Here is an 18148-nt window from a genome sequence, read left to right as displayed (position 1 = left end):
CTGCCTGGTTTTCCCTTTCATGGGTCCTCTCATTTCCCCCAAGAGCCCTCCGCAGGCCTTAGACCCCTCGTGGCTTCCCTTAAACCTTCCAGTCCCATCCTGTCCAGTAGGTTGCCCTTGGCTTTGAGGATATCATGATGTGGAGGAAGCAGGTGGAGATGGGGAGGACCATCCCGTCCGGGGTGGGAGCTCTGGTGAAGGCTGTTGCTGATTTCAATGCAGAAGGATCCTAACTGACCCTGCTCACCTGTGTCTCAGAGCTCACTAATATCCTGGCCACCTCTCGAAGCTACACCCTGCTGCTATATGCCTGGGAGGGCTGGCACAACGCTGCGGGCATCCCACTGAAACCCCTGTACCAGGACTTCACTGCCCTCAGCAATGAGGCCTACAAGCAGGATGGTGAGCATGCCCACCCACCCTGTCCCTTGTGTGGGTGCTGCCCTCCCATCTCCTGTCTCCACTGAGCTCCACCCTCTGAAGCAGACAGAGCAGCTGTTAGGATGTCGCCATACGCTGGTCCAAGGTCACACAGATGCTGCATGGTGGAACTGAGCTTTAGCCCCATCTGCCCTCACACCGCCCCCCCTCCGCCCCCCGGCACTCCTCCCAGCTCCAGGGCTCATCTTTGCCGCTCATGCTCTCCAGGATCTCTTTAGCTGGAGTTGGGGCAACCCCTAGTTAGAAAATTGTCGGGCAGCAACCCCCAAGCTGTCCCTTCCAGCCAGCCCACAGATACGTTGGCCTCCGGCCGGGAGAATAGCCACATGGAGGCTGGGAGGTGGCAGTGCCAGTGGCTTGGACCTGAACTACCTCCCACCATCCTTCCCTGCTAGGCTTCTCAGACACCGGGGCCTACTGGCGCTCCTTGTATGACTCACCCACCTTCACGGAGGATCTGGAGCGCCTCTACCATCAGTTAGAGCCCCTCTACCTGAACCTCCATGCCTACGTCCGCCGCGCGCTGCACCGCCAATATGGGGACAGATTCATCAACCTCAGGGGACCCATTCCTGCTCACCTGCTGGGTAAGGACCTGACCTTGCCTCCGCATGTTCCAGGGTCATCCTCCTCATGTCTCGCATTCCAGAGCATGGCACCACCCACTCCCCCACACGTGAGCCCACAAAGCAGATGATCCTTCCCATGGTCACTGTTGATCCTGCTTCTCAGATGGGGACCCAGAGGCTTAGGGCATGCAAGTGACTTGGCAGAGGGCAGAGCACTAATAAAAGGCAGAGGCCAAAGGGTCACACTGAAGGCTTGGGCTGCTGGTCCCAGCGGAGGAGGGAAAAATAAGCCTGATTTATGCCCAGGAAGCAAGCCCTGTGGCCCCGTGTGAGGGCTGGGAGACAGGGACCCTGGCACTGTCAGAGAGGTCCCCACCAGCATTGCCTGGGCTCACACTTGGCTTCTGCCAGCCCTGAGAACAGAGTGCTCAGGAGTGTGAGTGGGATTGATGTGCCAGCTAGGTGGGCTGTGACCCCGGAGTTCCCTGGGGTCTAAATGCCAGGGGTCTGGGGTGCTGTTCAATGACACACATGGGGAAGCAGGCGCTGGTTGGACCGAGAGCCCAGCTGTCTGGTCCCCTCCTCTGTCTAGGGAACATGTGGGCCCAGAGCTGGAACAACATCTATGACATGGTGGTGCCTTTCCCCGGCAAGCCCAGCCTTGATGTTACCAGTGCTATGGTGCAGAAGGTGAGCTCGAGTCAGGCGGCGGGGGGCGGGACAACAAGAGGGAGACAGACAAGCGGGGAGGGGAAGGAAGGGGATGTGGCAGGGGGACACGGCAGCTGTCCTTGCTGAGATGCCAACCCCCCCATCCAGGGCTCCCCTGGCGGGTGTGAGAGGCAGTCAGCTTTGGTTTATTTGCTATAGCCAGTAGGCGCCCAGCCTCCGCGAGGCGAGGCCACAGAGCAGAGGTGTTCTTCACGAGCAGGGAGCTGACCTGGGCGGGGAGCCCAGACGTGCCCTGGGGCAGCCACACTGGGCTCTGGCCGCTGGCCCCTGACCCGTGCGGGCACCTCCACCAGGGCTGGAATGTGACACACATGTTCCGGGTGGCAGAGGAATTCTTCACCTCCCTGGGGCTCTTGCCCATGCCGCCTGAGTTTTGGGCAGAGTCCATGCTGGAGAAGCCAAGCGACGGGCGCGAGGTGGTGTGCCATGCCTCTGCCTGGGACTTCTACAACAGGAAAGACTTCAGGTCCGGCTGAGGGAGGAGGCTTCTGGGGCTCCCAGAGGGCGGGCAGCCTGGGCCCAGAGAAGCCAGTCCCCGGACCCGCCTCCCCCAGCCCCAGCGCTGGCTGGGGGGCTGGGTCCATCCCAGGGCTGCCCGAGGCTGTCTTCCTTGGGCCGCTTTGACAGGCAGTCAGCTCTGTACCTTGGAACCAGAGAAAAGACCAGCGTGTGGGTTGGGACAGGGCAGAGGCTTTGCATGTTCCTCCAGCTCCTTCGAGTCCCAGGGCAGTGCCCTCCTGGCTCCTCCCCCTCAGACGCCAGTCTCCCCATGCTCCGGTCCCTGTCCTGCTGTCCTTCACCCTCACCCGCACCCTCTCGGCACCACAGGATCAAGCAGTGCACGCAGGTCACCATGGACCAGCTGTCCACCGTGCACCACGAGATGGGCCACGTGCAGTACTACCTGCAGTACAAGGACCAGCATGTCTCCCTGCGCCGAGGCGCCAACCCTGGCTTCCATGAGGCCATCGGGGATGTGCTGGCGCTCTCCGTCTCCACTCCTGCACATCTGCACAAAATCGGCCTGCTGGACCATGTCACCAGTGACTGGGGTATGGGGGGGATGGAGAGCATCCAGCCCAGCCCCACCCAGACCCTACTCCATCCCACAGCAGGACCCCACTTGTCCCTGCTCCCACCTGCTCTTCTTGTTTCTGCCTCACTACCCAGAGCCTCATGGCCTACCCTGAGTCCCAGCTCAGCTGCCCAAGAGCCCTCCTCTGTGCCAAAAGCCGGCACTTGCCCAGCCTCACCTCTTGCTGGCTGCTCCTGGGGTCCACCCTGTCCCAGCTGTACCCCGCACCCCACCGCCCAACCTCTTCTTATCTCCCAACAGAAAGTGACATCAATTACTTGTTAAAGATGGCACTGGAAAAGATCGCCTTCCTGCCCTTTGGCTACTTGGTGGACCAGTGGCGTTGGGGGGTCTTTAGTGGGCGTACCCCCCCTCCCTCTACAACTATGACTGGTGGTACCTTCGGTGAGCGAAGAGCGAATGGGACAGGCCTAATCTCCACCCTCCGGGCCAACCTGCCTCCAGCCCCCTCAGTCCCAGGCCCCTCCTCTCCACCAAAGCCTCGGTCCTCTTAGCGCATCCTTCTTTCCTGCCTAAAACTCCCTCCTCCAGGAAGTCTCCCCCAGTTCATCAGGATGGGGTGGGATGGCTGGGGGGCATGCCAACTTAGCTCCTTTTCTGCAAAGGCAAAGTCAACCTCTGTACAACTCTCGGGTCCTAAGACAGTTTAACCACATTCTCTTCCCAGAACCAAGTATCAGGGGGTCTGCCCTCCTGTTGTCCGAAACGAAACCCATTTTGATGCTGGAGCCAAGTATCATGTCCCAAATGTGACCCCATATATCAGGTACTCTTGCCCCCGGTTCTGCTATACCTTCAGTCCCCTTCCTCCTGGTCTGGGATCCTGGACCCGCATGCCCAGGGCTTGGCCCCACACACCTCTGGACCCCACCCCACCGCCCAATGGCCTGGCATTCGAGTGAGCCTCTCTCCTGAGCCAAGCTCGGTTCTCCCCTCTCCCCCAAGGCAGCCCCTGGTTCAGCCTCTGCCCTGTGGAAGCTGGATGGTACCTGGGCAAGGGGCCTCCGCCGTCCCCTCTAACACCCACCCTGTGCCTGCAGGTACTTTGTGAGTTTTATCCTGCAGTTCCAGTTCCATCAAGCTCTCTGCAAGGAGGCAGGCCACCAGGGCCCACTGCACCAGTGTGACATCTACCAGTCCACCCGGGCTGGGGCCAAGCTCCGGTGTGTGGGGGCACAGGGAGGGTGGAGGAGGTGAGGGGAGAGACCAGTGCGGGGTGTGTCTGGTGGGGGCACCACAGGCCAGACCAGTGGAGGAGGTCTTTCTTCCCTCCTCACTCCCTTCCTTTCTCTCATCGAATATTGACTGAGTGGGCCTCCTGGCTGGCATGGGGCAAGACAAATGTCCCCCCCTTCCAAAGCTCCTAGTTCCCTGTGTCTTAATGCTGCTGTCCTTGCCATCCAGTGGGGGCAGAAGTGGCCAGAGGTGGGGCAAAAGGGCCAGGGCAGCAGTAGTGGACCCCAGTCAGAGGTCCCTGTGCCCACAGTGCCACTCTGCCTAACAGGGCAGTGCTGCAGGCAGGCTCCTCGCGGCCCTGGCAGGAGGTGCTGAAGGACATGGTTGGCTCAGGGGCCCTGGACGCTCAACCATTGCTCGACTACTTCCAGCCGGTCACACAGTGGCTAGAGGAGCAGAACCAGCGGAGCGGCGATATCCTGGGCTGGCCAGAATATCAGTGGCGCCCACCGATGCCCGACAATTACCCGGAGGGCATTGGTAAAGCCGGGAGGGAGACGGGGCGGGGCGCTACGGAGGGCTCTGGGCTGGGCTCTGGCCCCAGGCCCTGGGTTCATGGCTCCAATCAGCTTCTCCCAGCTGGGCCCTGGCGCCCTGTCCTGGAAGGCCAGGCAGCCCCCCAAGCTGGTCGGCAGGGCTCTGGGGCAGAAGGAGCATATCTTCTTCAGCCTCCTAGGGAGGGTGTGCCCAGATCTGAGGCCCTGGGCAGGGGGCTGGCCGGTGGGCACACTGCTCTATGAGGTCACACTGCAGGCTCCACTCTTATTGGCCAGGGGGCAGTGGCTGCAGGGCTCTGCTCTCCTGCGGCCATGGGCCAAGGTTGGGCTGCTCCAGGACTGCCCTGCCTCCTACTCCTCCTCCTGCTCTGCTGTGGGCACCCCTTGCTGGTCCCCGGCCAGGGGACCACTAGCCAGGTGACAGACATCCAGAGAACAACCAGCCAGGCAACAACAAGCGGCCAGGCAACAACCAGCAGCCAGGCAACAACCAGCAGCCAGACAACAACCAGCCACTCAACAACCAGCAGCCTGAAAACCCAGAGCCCAAGTGGGACCCCGCCAGGGGGCAGGGCGGGGAGGCAGGGACAGCAGCGGGAGGGGAGGGCAAGGGGAGGCCTGTCTCTTTCCTTCCACTCTGTCCTGCAGACCTCGTGTCCGATGAGGCTGAGGCCAGCAAGTTCGTGGAGGAATATGACCGGAGATCCCAGGTGGTGTTGAACGAGTATGCCGAGGCCAACTGGGACTACAACACCAACATCACGGCAGAGGGCAGCAAGAGAGTGGTAAGGCCTCTCTGCGGGCCCCACGGAGCCTGCACAGGACCCGCATAGCACGCGCGTGCTCCTCCCCCCGGGGACCCATCCTCTGAAACCCAAGGCACTGCAGGCCGCCCTCCCTCCCCTGGTGTCACCTCAGTAGGGACAGACGGTCAGAATTTGTGCAAAACCCCAGTGATGTATTGAAGAGTGTTCAGTTTCAGGTCTGGGTGGGAACATACCCAGTGCCTCAACAGCTTATCTTTCACTAATGATCTGTAGTGGGTAACGGAATAATTTGTACAGAAATAAGTGATGCTATATCAGTTTTGTTTTGTTTTGTTTTTGTCTTTTGTCTTTTTAGGGCCACACCCACGGCACATGGAGGTGCTCAGGCTAGGGGTCTAATTGGAGCTACAGCTGCTGGCCTACACCAGAGCCACAGTAATGCCAGATCCAAGCCATGTCTGCGACCTACACCACAGTTCACGGCAACGCCGGATCGTTAACCCGCTGAGCAAGGCCGGGGATCGAACCCACAACCTCATGGTTCCTAGTCGGATTCATTTCCGCTGTGCCACAACGGGAACTCCGCTGAATCAGTTTTTAGAAGATTGGAAGCTCCTGTTTGCCCCCATAGCAAGGGCTTTGCTTCCCCTCCAACCCCGCTCCCTGCCTGTGTGACTGAGCTTCAGTTATAACCAAGAGAGCCAACGTTTCTTGAAGACCCTGTGTGTGGGCCGCTGTTGCTTGTCATTTGTTATCCATTGCCTCATTTATTCCTCAGCAACCTTGCAAAACCAGAGGTCCCATTCCCATTTCTCAGCTGGGATGCTAAGGCCCAGGGAGCGCACACCGAGCTGCCTCTGTCCTGGCAGCCCTTAAGATGCAGGGCTGGCTTTGCATCCCTGCCTCTGTCTCATGCACTGCGGGCATCAGTTGAGGGGCAGGCACTCCACATAGAACATGACGGACGGTCCAGGTAGAGGAGGGTCTTTATGGGCAAAGGCAGCAATGTGATAAAACCATCGCCCCCCCCCAGACACCCCCGGTCCCTTCAGCTCCCCTCATGGCATCTCCTCCTAGGAGGCCCTTCTAGAGCTCCTGGGCCTCATGATACAGTCCCCCTCTGTGCCTTCAGCTGGAGAAGAGCACACAGATGGCAAACCACACTGTCAAATACGGCATTTGGGCCAGGAAGTTCGACGTGGCCAACATCCAGAACTTCACCTTGAAGCGGATGATAAAGAAGATTCAGGATCTAGAGCGGGCAGCATTGCCTTTTAAGGAGCTGGAGGAGGTACTTGGCCTGGGGGAGGAGGGGGTGGAGGATCCAAGGTCAGGAGCAGGTCCTAGCTCAGGGGCAGGGGTCGGGGGTACAGCGTCGGGCCTTTACGCTGCTTCCTTTTCTGCAGTTTGTCAAGTAGTGACATCTGCCACATGGACACACCTGCAGGATGACTGAGGCGGCTGAGCCTTTGGGAGCACCCTCCCCAGCTGCACAGCGCTGCAGCCAGGGTGCTGGGGCAGAGCAGGTAGCCTGGTGTTGTAGCTTGTCGCCCTTCTTCTTCCCCCCGCAGTACAACCAGATCCTGCTGGACATGGAGACCGCATACAGCGTGGCCTCTGTGTGCCACGCCAACAGCACTTGTCTTCAGTTGGAGCCTGGTGAGTGCACGTGGGGGTGAGGGGGCACCAGGGAGGCTGGGGTGGTGCAGTGTTAGGTCTTGGGAGTGCTGGTCCTGGGGTCGGCACGCCCAGGAAACTCACTTCCCTGTTTCCCACCAGTAGGGCTTCTCTTCCACCTACTTCATCTCTGTCTGGTCCCCTGGGCTCTGCCATTCTGCTCCGCCTGGGTCCCCTCCAGACTCTCTTGTCCTCTCTGCTCCTTTGGAGCAGGTTTATCTCAAATTTGTGTTTCGGGGCCTTGAACTCCCGAGCAGGGAGAGGTACCCTAGGCCCCTCCCCTTCATGCTCCTTCCTGGTCCTGTCCCGTCTTCCCCACCTTCTCCAGCCCTCCCTGCCCCCACCAACCCAGAAACTGAAACCTCAGCCCGCAGAAGCCACGTCCACGGCATTCCCACTGCACTCCCTCCACTATTCCTGCTGGAAGGAGGGGGCCGGCCTGGCGTGTCCCCCTTCTCTCGCAGGAGGCTGGCTGGTCCTGGCCTTCCCCCCTTTGAGGGAGCTCAGCCCCGACGCCCCAGTACCTGCACGCAGAGGCACCCTTCTCCCTATGACCCACCCTTCCGAGGGTCCGGGGGTCAGAGGCATAAACATTTTTCCTGAGGAATCCACCCAGAAACAGTCTCTTTCTGGCTTTCTGCCCCACTCCCACGTTAGAACAATGACAAATAGAAGGGGAAATGGAAAATAAACAGGAGAGAGAAGCAGTTTTCCTGGGACAGGGGCTGGCCTGCGGGTCGTGTCTGTGGGTCGGCACGCGACGTGGGGGCGGGGTGCGCGCACGCGTGTGTGTGTGTGTGTGTGTGTGTGTGTGTGTGTAAGAGCCTGCTGGGAATCCGGCTTGCGTCCTGAACCCAGGTCACTGCCAGTGGTAAGAATAAGCACACCCCAAAAAACAGAACACTCCGCAGAGGACAGATGTAAAGTCCTCAGAATGTGTTTTTCCCAAACGGAATTAGTTTGAATGAACGTTTCTCTGTGAAAAGTCGGGAGCACGTTCGCATGTTCCAAAATAGAGCGCACGTCGGTGAAGTGTGGGTGCCCGCGGGCCTCTGTCTCCGGCCGGGCAGGAGGGGAGCCACCCTGGGAACTGACCCCCGAGCTCACACTGTCCCCGTCCCAGCTCCATGAGATCTGTGACCAAGGAGGTGGCAAGAGGACACAGACCCGGGATTTCTGGCTCCCTGAGTGCATCTCTGTACTTTGCCTCCACAGCTGCTCTCTGGTTCAGTCAGTTGGGTGACTGTGTGTGGAAGACGCCCTGGGCCCTCTGGGGCCACGGACTTGAAGGAGCCGGGCACAGCACCTGTTCAGGGGCCTCGTTACCACCACCACCACACACCCCACCCCAGACGGGCATCAGCCCCATTTTATAAATGGGGAAAGTGGGGTCATGTGACTTGCCCAAGGTCATTTTGAGGTCAGGACAAGACTGATCTAGAACTCTGGTCTTTTGACCTCTGAGCCATTTCTCCAGGGAGGGGGTGCGTGGGGAGCGAGTGAGGAGCAGCTGCTCTGGAGTCTAGGCCTTTGGTTTGTGCCCTCGCTTGGCCACTTCCTGTCTGGGGGACGCAGCCGTGTCACCCACCCACTTATGTGGAAAGAGGGACAAGGGCACCCTCACAGGGCATCCCACAGGGCTATTGCAAGCCTGCAGGTGCCTGACCTCGTGAACCTATAAGTCCCCGTAGCAAGAGTGCCAACCTGTGTCCAGTGTTGCTGGCCCTGCTGCCTGGCAGAACCTTTCCAGTTTTGTTTTGTTTTGTCATTTTTTTTTTTTTTTAAGAGCCACACCTGCAGCATGTGGAGATTCCAGGGCTGGGGTAGATTCGGAGCTGTAGCCACTGGTCTATGCCACAGCCACAGCAACGCCAGATCCAAGCCACGTCTGCAACCCACACCACAGCAACGCCAGATCCTTAATCCACTGAACGAGGCCAGGGATTGAACCTGCGTCCTCATGGATGCTCGTCAGATTCGTTTCCGCTGAGCCATGACAGGAGCTCCCCTTTCCAGTTTTATTCCACCTCTGGAGGAGGCGGGAGGTGAGCAAAGCTGCAGGCTCAAGCTATGCATCCCCTCCTACCCAGATCTGACAAACCTGATGGCCACATCCCGAAGCTATGAGGAGCTGTTGTGGGCTTGGAAGGGCTGGCGAGACAAGGTGGGCAGAGCCATCCTCCCTTACTTCCCAAAATACGTGGAGCTCACCAACAAGGCTGCCAGGCTCAATGGTGAGTCCTCTCCTGCCGGGATCACTTGCCCTCGGGTCCTAGCCCCACTGGACCCTCAGAGAGGTCCACTGAGACCTGAGAGGTGAGAGGGAGGTCCCTGGAGGAGGCAGGGGGTGCTCAGGGAATGGTCAGGTGTCCAGAGAGCCTGGCTGTGTCACCTCTGCAGGCTACGAAGATGGAGGGGACGCCTGGAGAGCTGCGTATGAGATGCCCTTCCTGGAGCAGGAGCTGGAGCAGCTCTTCCAGGAGCTGCAGCCACTCTACCTGAACCTACACGCCTACGTGCGCCGGGCACTGCACCACCACTACGGGCCCGAGCACATCAACCTGGAGGGCCCCATCCCAGCCCATCTGCTGGGTGAGGGCAAGTGAGACGGTCAACAGTTGGAAGGAGGGGGGGCCCAGGGCTGGCCAGAGGGCAGGGGGCAGACTGGGAAGCATCCCAGATCACACTTGGGGCCAGGGGGTTGGAAAGACTTGCACCCAGAAGGATGTGGCCAGGGCTGGAGGGGGGTGGCTGGGCATGGGGAGGAGAGTCCCCTGCCTGCATTCGGTGCCACATTTGCTAGAGATCCGCGCAGTGCAGGTCACCAGGGATGGGGCCATAGGAGGCGTTCTTAAGCCTGTCCTGGGGAGGCCACATCAGCCATCAGGGCTCCAGGCAGCATGAGGGTGAGGAGGGGGCTGTGAGCGGAAGCCGAAAAGGCCTCCCCTGGAGGTGGCGCATGAGCAGAACCTTGAAGGGTGGGAGGTTCTGCCAGATGGGGAGAGAGAAGGCAGAGTAACATTCAGGCAAAGGGAGCTGGAAGCGGGTACATGCACCTCAGCTTTTGGACCCTCATCCTCCAGGGGTTGTAAACTCACATGCCCTGAATGCATGAAGGAGGCGGTGGAGACGGTAAAGGAATGGCAGGAGCGGGGCAGAGTAGGCGACTGCTTCCCGCCTCTGTCCGGCCACTGGGAACCTGCTCCTGGGGGCCTTCTTACTGTGAGCAGAGAGGCCGGCCGGGGCCACAGACCACTTACAGATCATGAGGGAGACCGAGTCGAGCTCTGAGCCCAGTTCTGCTCAGCCGAGAGGGCTTTTGCTGCCCATTTGGTCCCTCTGTGGTGAGACAGAGGACATCAGGGAAGATGTCAGCCTAGTGGCGGAGAAACACCAGCGCGGGAGAGGAAAGGCGGCTGGCTGGGGAGGGAGCGGAGGCTGGGAGGTCAGAGCGGCCAGGCCCAGGCAGCCCCTGCCTGTCTTGCTTCTCATGCAATCTGTCTCTCGCTGGTTTGCACCGTGGGCTCCACAGATGCAGCTCCAGCTCAGTGCCCTTGGCGGTGAAGGGCTCAGCAGGTCTACTTCTGCGCCTTGCGGCTCATTCCGAACCCCTTCCTCGCCCTCACTCTTCTCTGGCCCTAAATGCAGAGGCATGAGCCTCTCCTAGAGGAGGGTGCTTCTCGCCAGCTGACCCCAGAAACTGACCTCGAGTGATGTAGATAGAACACGGCAGTGGCTGTCAGGGGGCCTGCCTGCCTTCAAACCCCAGCCCCCTGGCTTAGGAACCCTGGGCCCCTGGAGGTTACTAACTTAACTGTTAGTAAGTGACAGCTGTGCATGCTGTTCCACATTTGTCACAGCTGCTAGTCACTCATGGACAGTGAGGACCACCTTGACTCACTGATGGCCAGCAAGGCCGCCACCCATGAACCAGGGACAGTGGTGACCTTGTGGGCTGGATGCAGGCTGAAAACAACGCATGTCGGATGGCCAGCACAACGTGCAGACACGAGGTGCTCAAGAGACACGTTAGGATCAGCAGGATTGGGCCTTTGCGCCCGCCCTCCCACCCTTGTGATGGTGTTGAGCCTTCTCTTCTCTCTCCGCCGTCTTTTCTCCTTCCCACCTCCAGGTAACATGTGGGCTCAGACCTGGTCCAACATCTATGACTTGGTGGTACCTTTCCCTTCAGCTTCCAAGATGGATGCCTCAGAGGCCATGATAAATCAGGTCTGCCCCGGCCCCATCCTCACACCCCTGCTTCTTAGGGGTGGCCCCAGGGCAGAGGGGTCCCTGCTGGGTGGGAGAGGACCCTCCGATTCAGGAGTTCCCTCCAGCTTGGCCCTCTCCCGGCTGCGGCACACACTCTGTCTGCCCGGTCCGCAGCTTCGGCAGAGCTCCCTCTGCTTGTAGGGCTGGACTCCCCAAAGGATGTTTAAGGAAGCAGACAATTTCTTCACCTCCCTGGGGCTGCTGCCCGTGCCCCCAGAGTTCTGGAACAAGTCGATGCTGGAGAAGCCAACTGATGGGCGGGAGGTGGTGTGTCATGCCTCCGCCTGGGACTTCTTCAACGGCAAGGACTTCAGGTGTGTCTGGGCTGCAGCTGGGGGCCCTGATCCCAAGCCCAGGGGACAGAGAGAGGAATCAGGTAGCGCCTGCACTGCCATCTCCTCAGCCAGGGAAGAGCAGGAATGGGGGCACGGCCAGAGCTAAGGATGGAGGGTCAGGAGAATTGGGCCTGGTTGCAGCTCGGCCGTCCTCCACCTGCGAGTCTCCTCGAGAGTTAACCAGCTCTGACAGCTTAGCCAGCTGGTCAGCGTCCAAGGTCCCAGTCCCAGGCATGAGCCCCGTGTGAGCCGTCCAGCCTTCTCTCCCTCTGGGTGGCCCTGTCCTGCAGCTGGCCCTGTCCCTGAGCACAGGTGCCTGACAGGGAGGCACATGTGAACGTGGGGGCTTCACAGAGATGCATGCTCACCACTGACAGCGGCGCAGACGCTGTCTTCATTGGAGGACAGTGTTTCAGTTACCAGTTACCTGCTGCTGCGTAACAACCCAGTCCAAAACTTCGTGGTGTGGAACAATCATTTGAGGGAGTTGCCACTGTGGCTCAGTGGTAAGGAACCTGACTAGTATCCATGAGGACTTGGGATACTGCATCCCTGGCCCCATCTCAGTGGGTTAAGGATCTGGCATTGCTGTGAGCTGTGGTGTAGGTCGCAGACGAGGCTCGGATCCTGCGTTGCTGTAGCTGTGGCCTAGGCCGGCAGCTGCAGCTCCGATTTGACCCCGAGCTTGGGAACTTCAGGATGCTGCAGCTGTGGCCCTAAGGGAAAAAAGAGAAAAGAAAAACAAACAAACACAACCACTGATTATGCTCATGCTTTTATAGGCCAGGAATTCAGGCATGCCCAGTGGAAATGGCTTTCCTGCTCTGCCGCACTGGGGGCCTCTCCCAGGGTAGCCACGCTGGCAGGAGGTGGCTGGCATGGCTCAGTGGGGCCATCTGGCTGGGGCCGTGGTTCTGGCTGTCGGTTGGGTTCCTCAGTTTTTCTCTGTGTGGCGCGCGCTGAGGTGGGAATGTTCGAGTTGGTGCCTTCACTCACGTGCCAGGTCCCCGGCCGGGGTGGCTGGAGCAGCTGGTATCTGGTGGGACATCTCTTGGGGCCAGCTTGGACCTCCCCACAGTGAGGCAGCCCTCACGGGGTCGGATGTCTTCGCTGGCAGCTGGCGTCCCCAGGGCAAAAGCAGAAGCAGCCAAATCTCTTGAAGACTAAGTTCAAACCTGGCACAGAATCACTTCTGCCACATTTTAGTGGCTAAAGCAAACCACAAAGCCCACCCAGATTCAAGAGAAGGTAAAGAAGACCCGCCCTCTCGGGAGACGTGGCAGAGAGGATCCGCCACAGCCGATGAGGCATCTAGTATGAAGCGCGTGGACACGGAGGTCCAGGAGCCGAGCAGACAGGTGCCCTGGCTCACCTGGCCTTGGGCCCTTCCTTCTAAGGCACAAGGACCACAGCTGCAGGGCGGGGAGTAGACAGAGTCAGGGGTGAGCGCTCTTTTGGGGATCCCCCTTATGGGGGAGTCATAGAAGAAGGTGGACAGACCCCAACCTCATCGTAACCAGGGTCCTGGGCAGCTCTTTCCCCTCCTCCTGGAATGACAGAAAAATGGGTCCCCCGAGCTGAAGAGCTCTGGTTAGATCCCAGGGGGCATTTCAGCGGCTCACGAAAGATGGAAAGGGAGGTTCTGGCTTGAACAGCTCTGCCCGTGTCATTTCAGTCCTAGCCGTGGGAATTCCTGGGGCCGATATGCTCGCTGGCCTTGGGCACATGGGCTGCAGAGTAGCTCAGACCCTGCTCTTTCCTTCTGGAAGCCCAAGTCTTGGGAGCAAGAAAACGTGCGATGAGGAACCACAGTGCCCGCATCCTAGAAAGGCCTGCTCTGACTGTGACTGAGTGTCCCCACGTCTCTAGAGCACCTCCCTGGCGCAGTTAGAAAGCAACACAGCAGTGTGGGCTGGAGTCGTTCTGGAAAGTTGGAGGCAGAGGAACGGCCTGAATGACCTCACTTAAGGGGCCTCCAAACCCCAGAGTCCGTCCATGTCTCCTTTTTGTCTTCCTTCCCGTAATGCTGTGTTCCATGCACGGAGCAGTCGTGGGGTCTGCTCTGTATACAGTAAGGACCGCCAGTCCCTTTGCCCCAGGGCTCCTCACTGTCCCCTTCCACAGCCTCTGCCCACCCCTGTGTTCCCAGGATCAAGCAGTGTACCACCGTGAACATGGAGGACCTGGTGGTGGCCCACCACGAAATGGGCCACATTCAGTATTTCATGCAGTACAAGGACCTGCCTGTGACCTTCCGGGAGGGCGCCAACCCTGGCTTTCACGAGGCCATTGGGGACGTGCTGGCCCTCTCCGTGTCTACCCCCAAGCACCTGCGCAGCATCAACCTGCTGAAGAGCGAGGACGACGGCTATGGTGAGACTGGGGGGGGCAGCAACCTTGGGAGGCGAAGAGAGGAGACCTCAGGGCCCACGGGCCGCGCTGGGACAGAGCGATGGGGCGCGGGGCCACGCGTAGGGCGAGTGGGAGGGCGGCGCCCACAGACCCTCCCCAGATGCAGGTCTCGGGACCCGAAGCGATGCAGCCCGGTCCTGCTCCCTCCACCCACCGCACGCCCAGCCCAGCCCAGTTGCCCGGACATGGCCGGAGGCAGGCCCGGACCTGATGGCAGGGCTCCCTTCCCTTGGCAGAGGAGGACATCAACTTCCTGATGAAGATGGCGCTCGACAAGGTCGCCTTTGTCCCCTTCAGCTACCTTGTTGACCAGTGGCGCTGGAGGGTGTTTGACAGAAGCATCACCAAGGAGAACTACAACCAGGAGTGGTGGAGCCTCAGGTTCTAGAAGGCTGCTGTGGGAGCTCGGGTTGGGAGGGGCTCCGTGGTTGTGTGTGCAGGCGGCCTGTGTCTGTGTGCACATGGTAAGTGTGTCTGCGTCTAGGGGGGTGTGTGTGTGTGTGTGTGTGTGTGTGATGGTGTACGTGGTGGGCGATGACGCACAGAGGCACAGCACGCAGGCGTCTGGAGCGCCCAGTGCAGCCCCAGGTGCAGACACCACACTTCAAGTCAAAAATGCCAACTCTCCCGGCCTGACTCTCCCCAGAGCCTCCGACTAATGTATCTTCCTCCTGGATAGGCTGAAGTACCAGGGCCTCTGTCCCCCCGTGGCCAGGTCTCAAGGCGACTTTGACCCAGGGGCCAAGTTCCACATTCCTTCAAGTGTGCCTTACATCAGGTACCAGGAGGGGAGGAGGGTGCCACGAGGGCGGGGCCTCCGCGCAGCGCTCCACGGCCCTGGGAGGGGGCTTCCTCGGGGGGGACCTGGGGACCCGGCTCTATGGCGCCCTGTGCCCAGCCACGCACCTGTGCCCTAAGCTGACGGTTGTTTCACTCTTTCGATGTGACGAGAGCCTCCATCCTCCAGACAGTTGAAAACAGCAGCTCCGGAGTTCCCGTCGTGGCGCAGTGGTTAACGAATCCGACTAGGAACCATGAGGTTGCGGGTTCGGTCCCTGCCCTTGCTCAGTGGGTTAACGATCCGGCGTTGCCGTGAGCTGTGGTGTAGGTTGCAGACGCGGCTCGGATCCTGCGTTGCTGTGGCTCTGGCGTAGGCCGGTGGCTACAGCTCCGATTGGACCCCTAGCCTGGGAACCTCCATATGCCGCGGGAGCGGCCCAAGAAATAGCAAAAAGACAAAAAAAAAAAAAAAAAAAAAAAAAAAAAAAAAAAAAAAAAGAAAACAGCAGCTCCACTCTAACTGGCTAAAGGTCACGAGACCTTGGTCAGTTCACATTGGCCGTGACCCACGGCTCGGTCGCACCCGAACGCTGCGTTTTTACGCTCCCAACAGCATCGTGACCCTTGCTGTATGTTGAACGTGTTTCCTGTGATGTAATTTGTGTTCTACCTGGAACACCTTCTAGACTCTCAAACTAGGACTGGAGACCCAGCTAGCTCGGGAGGCTGTTTTACTGGGGGCTTGGGGTCACGGGCTTGAGCTCAGACAGAACTGGGTTTGAATCTCGTCTCCACAGTTCTGTTTCCTTGAGGAAATCCCTCAGTCTCTGTAAGCATCGGTCTCCTCACCTGTGGAATCCCATTTCACAGGATCTTTGCAAGAGTTAACTTCCTGGCGCATGTGTCTAATACATAGCCTGCGCGGGGACAGACGGCCGGAACCCGCCACTATTAAATTACTCTGTTAGATGGAATGCAGACACCTTCAGCGCTGTGCATCGCGCAGCCATGGCAGGAATGCCCCCAGCGTAGCCCCTTTCTCTCTGCGTGCTGCAGGGGAGCGCTTGCTGAGGGCCGGGCAGGGTAATTATAGGGTCTGGAGCCCTCCCAGGAGGTAGGGAACTCGGAGAGACCTCAGGGTGGAGAGCTGGGTGCCCCCCGGCTGCAGGTACCCAGATCACGTGTGAGGCAAGGTGCAGAGGGCACTCCCTGGGGGGCTGAGGCCACTCTGCCCTCCCCGCCCCCCATGCTGCCTGGCAGGCCAGTGAGGGAGGGCTTATGCCCACTGCACCCAGCTGCCCACCTCAGCCCCTGGCACCATGTCCGCACACAGTCCAGACCTGATAAACAAATGTGGGCCTGGTGAATTCTGTCCCCAGGGCCAGGAAGGAAGAGAAAGCCAACTCCAGAGAGCAGCAGTGGGCAGGGGGCCAAGCAGACTCAAGGGCACCTCGGTGCAGGCCTGAGCTGGCGAGTGTGCCCATGACCTGCAGGGAGGGCCTCCACCCGCCTTTCTGAGGGGCTTCTGAGCTTGCAAACTGGCACTCGTCTTCACACAGCGGCCGGGCCCCCGTGATGGTTAGCTCCCTAGCTTAGCACAGATGATGCTCTAGGCAGGGGTGGGCAGAGAGGACTCACTCCAAATTCTGACAGCAGCCTTGGCAGAGCACTCTTAAGCCAGGAAAGTCAGTGGCACATAGCTTGTGCCCAGCATTCAAGGCGGGAGGCCTGCACTGCTGCTGTGGGACAGTCAGAACTTCTCCAGCCTTGGAGAGGCTGCTCTGGCCTCGACCGGAGACTTCTCGCGGGGAATTCCTGCTACTTTGGGATAAAGGCCTCCCTTGGGGCTGGCTCCCCTGCCTGGGCAGAGACGTGACCCTTTGGGCACCTCTCCCTGCATGCACCCCTGGCATGGAGACCTCACTGCCTCCAGAGCAGCCTGCCAGATCTTTGACAGGCTCTCCCCCTGCCCCTCCTCTCCCAGGAGGGCCCCCCGCGCTGCTTGGAGCAGCCTCTCCCTTGGAAGACACTGGATGACTCTGCAGGCCCGGGTGGGCTCACTCTGACATCCTGGCTGCAGCAGGCGGCAGGGGCGGCTGGGGCTCAGGGGTGGCGCCCCTGGACCCCCACCCCAGGCCTCATCTGCCCTCGCAGGTACTTTGTCAGCTTCATCATCCAGTTCCAGTTTCATGAGGCACTGTGCCAGGCGGCGGGCCACAAAGGCCCCCTGCACAAGTGTGACATCTACCAGTCCAAGGAAGCTGGGAGGCGCCTGGCGTGAGTCTTCTCTGGCTGTCGTCCACCCTCTGGCCTACTTCCCTCGCCCCGAGGAGCCCAGGGGGCTCTTCTGGGAACACGTGCCATGTGGGCGTAGGTCCCGGAGGCGCTCCCCCCCCTCCTCGGTCCCGAGGGACTTGGGACGGGAGTTGGGGTGGAGAGGGGGGGTGTTAGGCTGGGGCAGGCGGGGTAGCGAGGCTGCCCTCCTGTCCCTCTGACGCCGCTTCCCTTCCTGGCTGCCCCCCAGGGACGCCATGAAGCTGGGCCTCAGTAAGCCGTGGCCTGAAGCCATGCAGCTGATCACGGGCCAGCCCAACGTGTCCGCCTCCGCCATGATGACCTACTTCAAGCCGCTGCTGGACTGGCTTGTGACGGAGAACGGGCGGCATGGGGAGAAGCTGGGCTGGCCTCAGTACAACTGGACGCCGAACTCGGGTACTGCCTCCCACCTGGGCCCCAGCCGGCCCCGGGGCGCGCTCCGGGCTGGACCCTCCCCGGTTCGGGCAGGTTGGCAGCTGGCTCCTGGCAGGGCTCGGGAAGCCAGCCGCGGCCCCAGCCCTGCCCACCGCCCTGCTCTCCCCCCTCCCACCCCAGCTCGCCTGGAAGGCTCCTTCGCGGGCACTGGCCGCGTCAACTTCCTGGGCCTGAACCTGGAGGAGCAGCAGGCCCGCGTGGGCCAGTGGGTGCTGCTCTTCCTGGGCGTCACCCTGCTGGTGGCCACCATGGGCCTCACCCAGCGGCTCTTCAGCATCCGCCACCAGATCCTCCGCCGGACTCACCGCGGGCCCCAGTTCGGCTCCGAGGTGGAGCTGAGACACTCCTGAGATGAGTGGTCGGGCGGGCCTGCGGGGGGGAACGGGGACAGGGCCACAGAGAGACGGGGAAGGGGGCCGCCTCCCCCAGCCCTCCTCTCCCTCCCCCATGCTGCCCCCCCCTAGTCCTCAGGACCATGAACCGCTGCGGCCCCTGCCCCTTGGTCCCCGGGGACCCGGCCACCTCACATGGAGCCCCCTCCCTGTCTCTCTGTGAATTCAATTAAAGGTCCTGTTCCTCTGTC

General features: G+C 60.4%; 1 protein-coding gene across 2 annotated transcripts in view; it reads left to right on the top strand.

The window, feature by feature from the left end:
* ACE (angiotensin I converting enzyme (peptidyl-dipeptidase A) 1) overlaps positions 1-18148 on the top strand; it is a 20123-nt gene extending 1975 nt beyond the window's left edge. The window contains 23 exon segments of one of the 2 annotated variants that reach the window (NM_001083941.2): positions 259-402; positions 837-1028; positions 1603-1700; positions 2036-2208; positions 2571-2794; positions 3079-3189; positions 3192-3222; positions 3506-3604; positions 3879-4001; positions 4343-4554; positions 5220-5356; positions 6471-6629; positions 6910-6997; positions 9106-9249; positions 9416-9607; positions 11148-11245; positions 11429-11601; positions 13772-13995; positions 14271-14415; positions 14714-14812; positions 16969-17091; positions 17339-17526; positions 17686-18148. In NM_001083941.2, the coding sequence (NP_001077410.2) occupies positions 259-402; positions 837-1028; positions 1603-1700; positions 2036-2208; positions 2571-2794; positions 3079-3189; positions 3192-3222; positions 3506-3604; positions 3879-4001; positions 4343-4554; positions 5220-5356; positions 6471-6629; positions 6910-6997; positions 9106-9249; positions 9416-9607; positions 11148-11245; positions 11429-11601; positions 13772-13995; positions 14271-14415; positions 14714-14812; positions 16969-17091; positions 17339-17526; positions 17686-17915 (3407 nt within the window). In that variant the 3' untranslated portion in view covers positions 17916-18148. 2 annotated transcript variants of the gene reach the window in all.

This window comes from Sus scrofa, chromosome 12 (genome assembly GCF_000003025.6).
Source record: "Sus scrofa isolate TJ Tabasco breed Duroc chromosome 12, Sscrofa11.1, whole genome shotgun sequence".
NCBI lineage: Eukaryota > Metazoa > Chordata > Mammalia > Artiodactyla > Suidae > Sus > Sus scrofa.
Note: the sequence above shows the minus strand (reverse complement) of the source record. Positions and strands in the feature narration are given on the sequence as shown.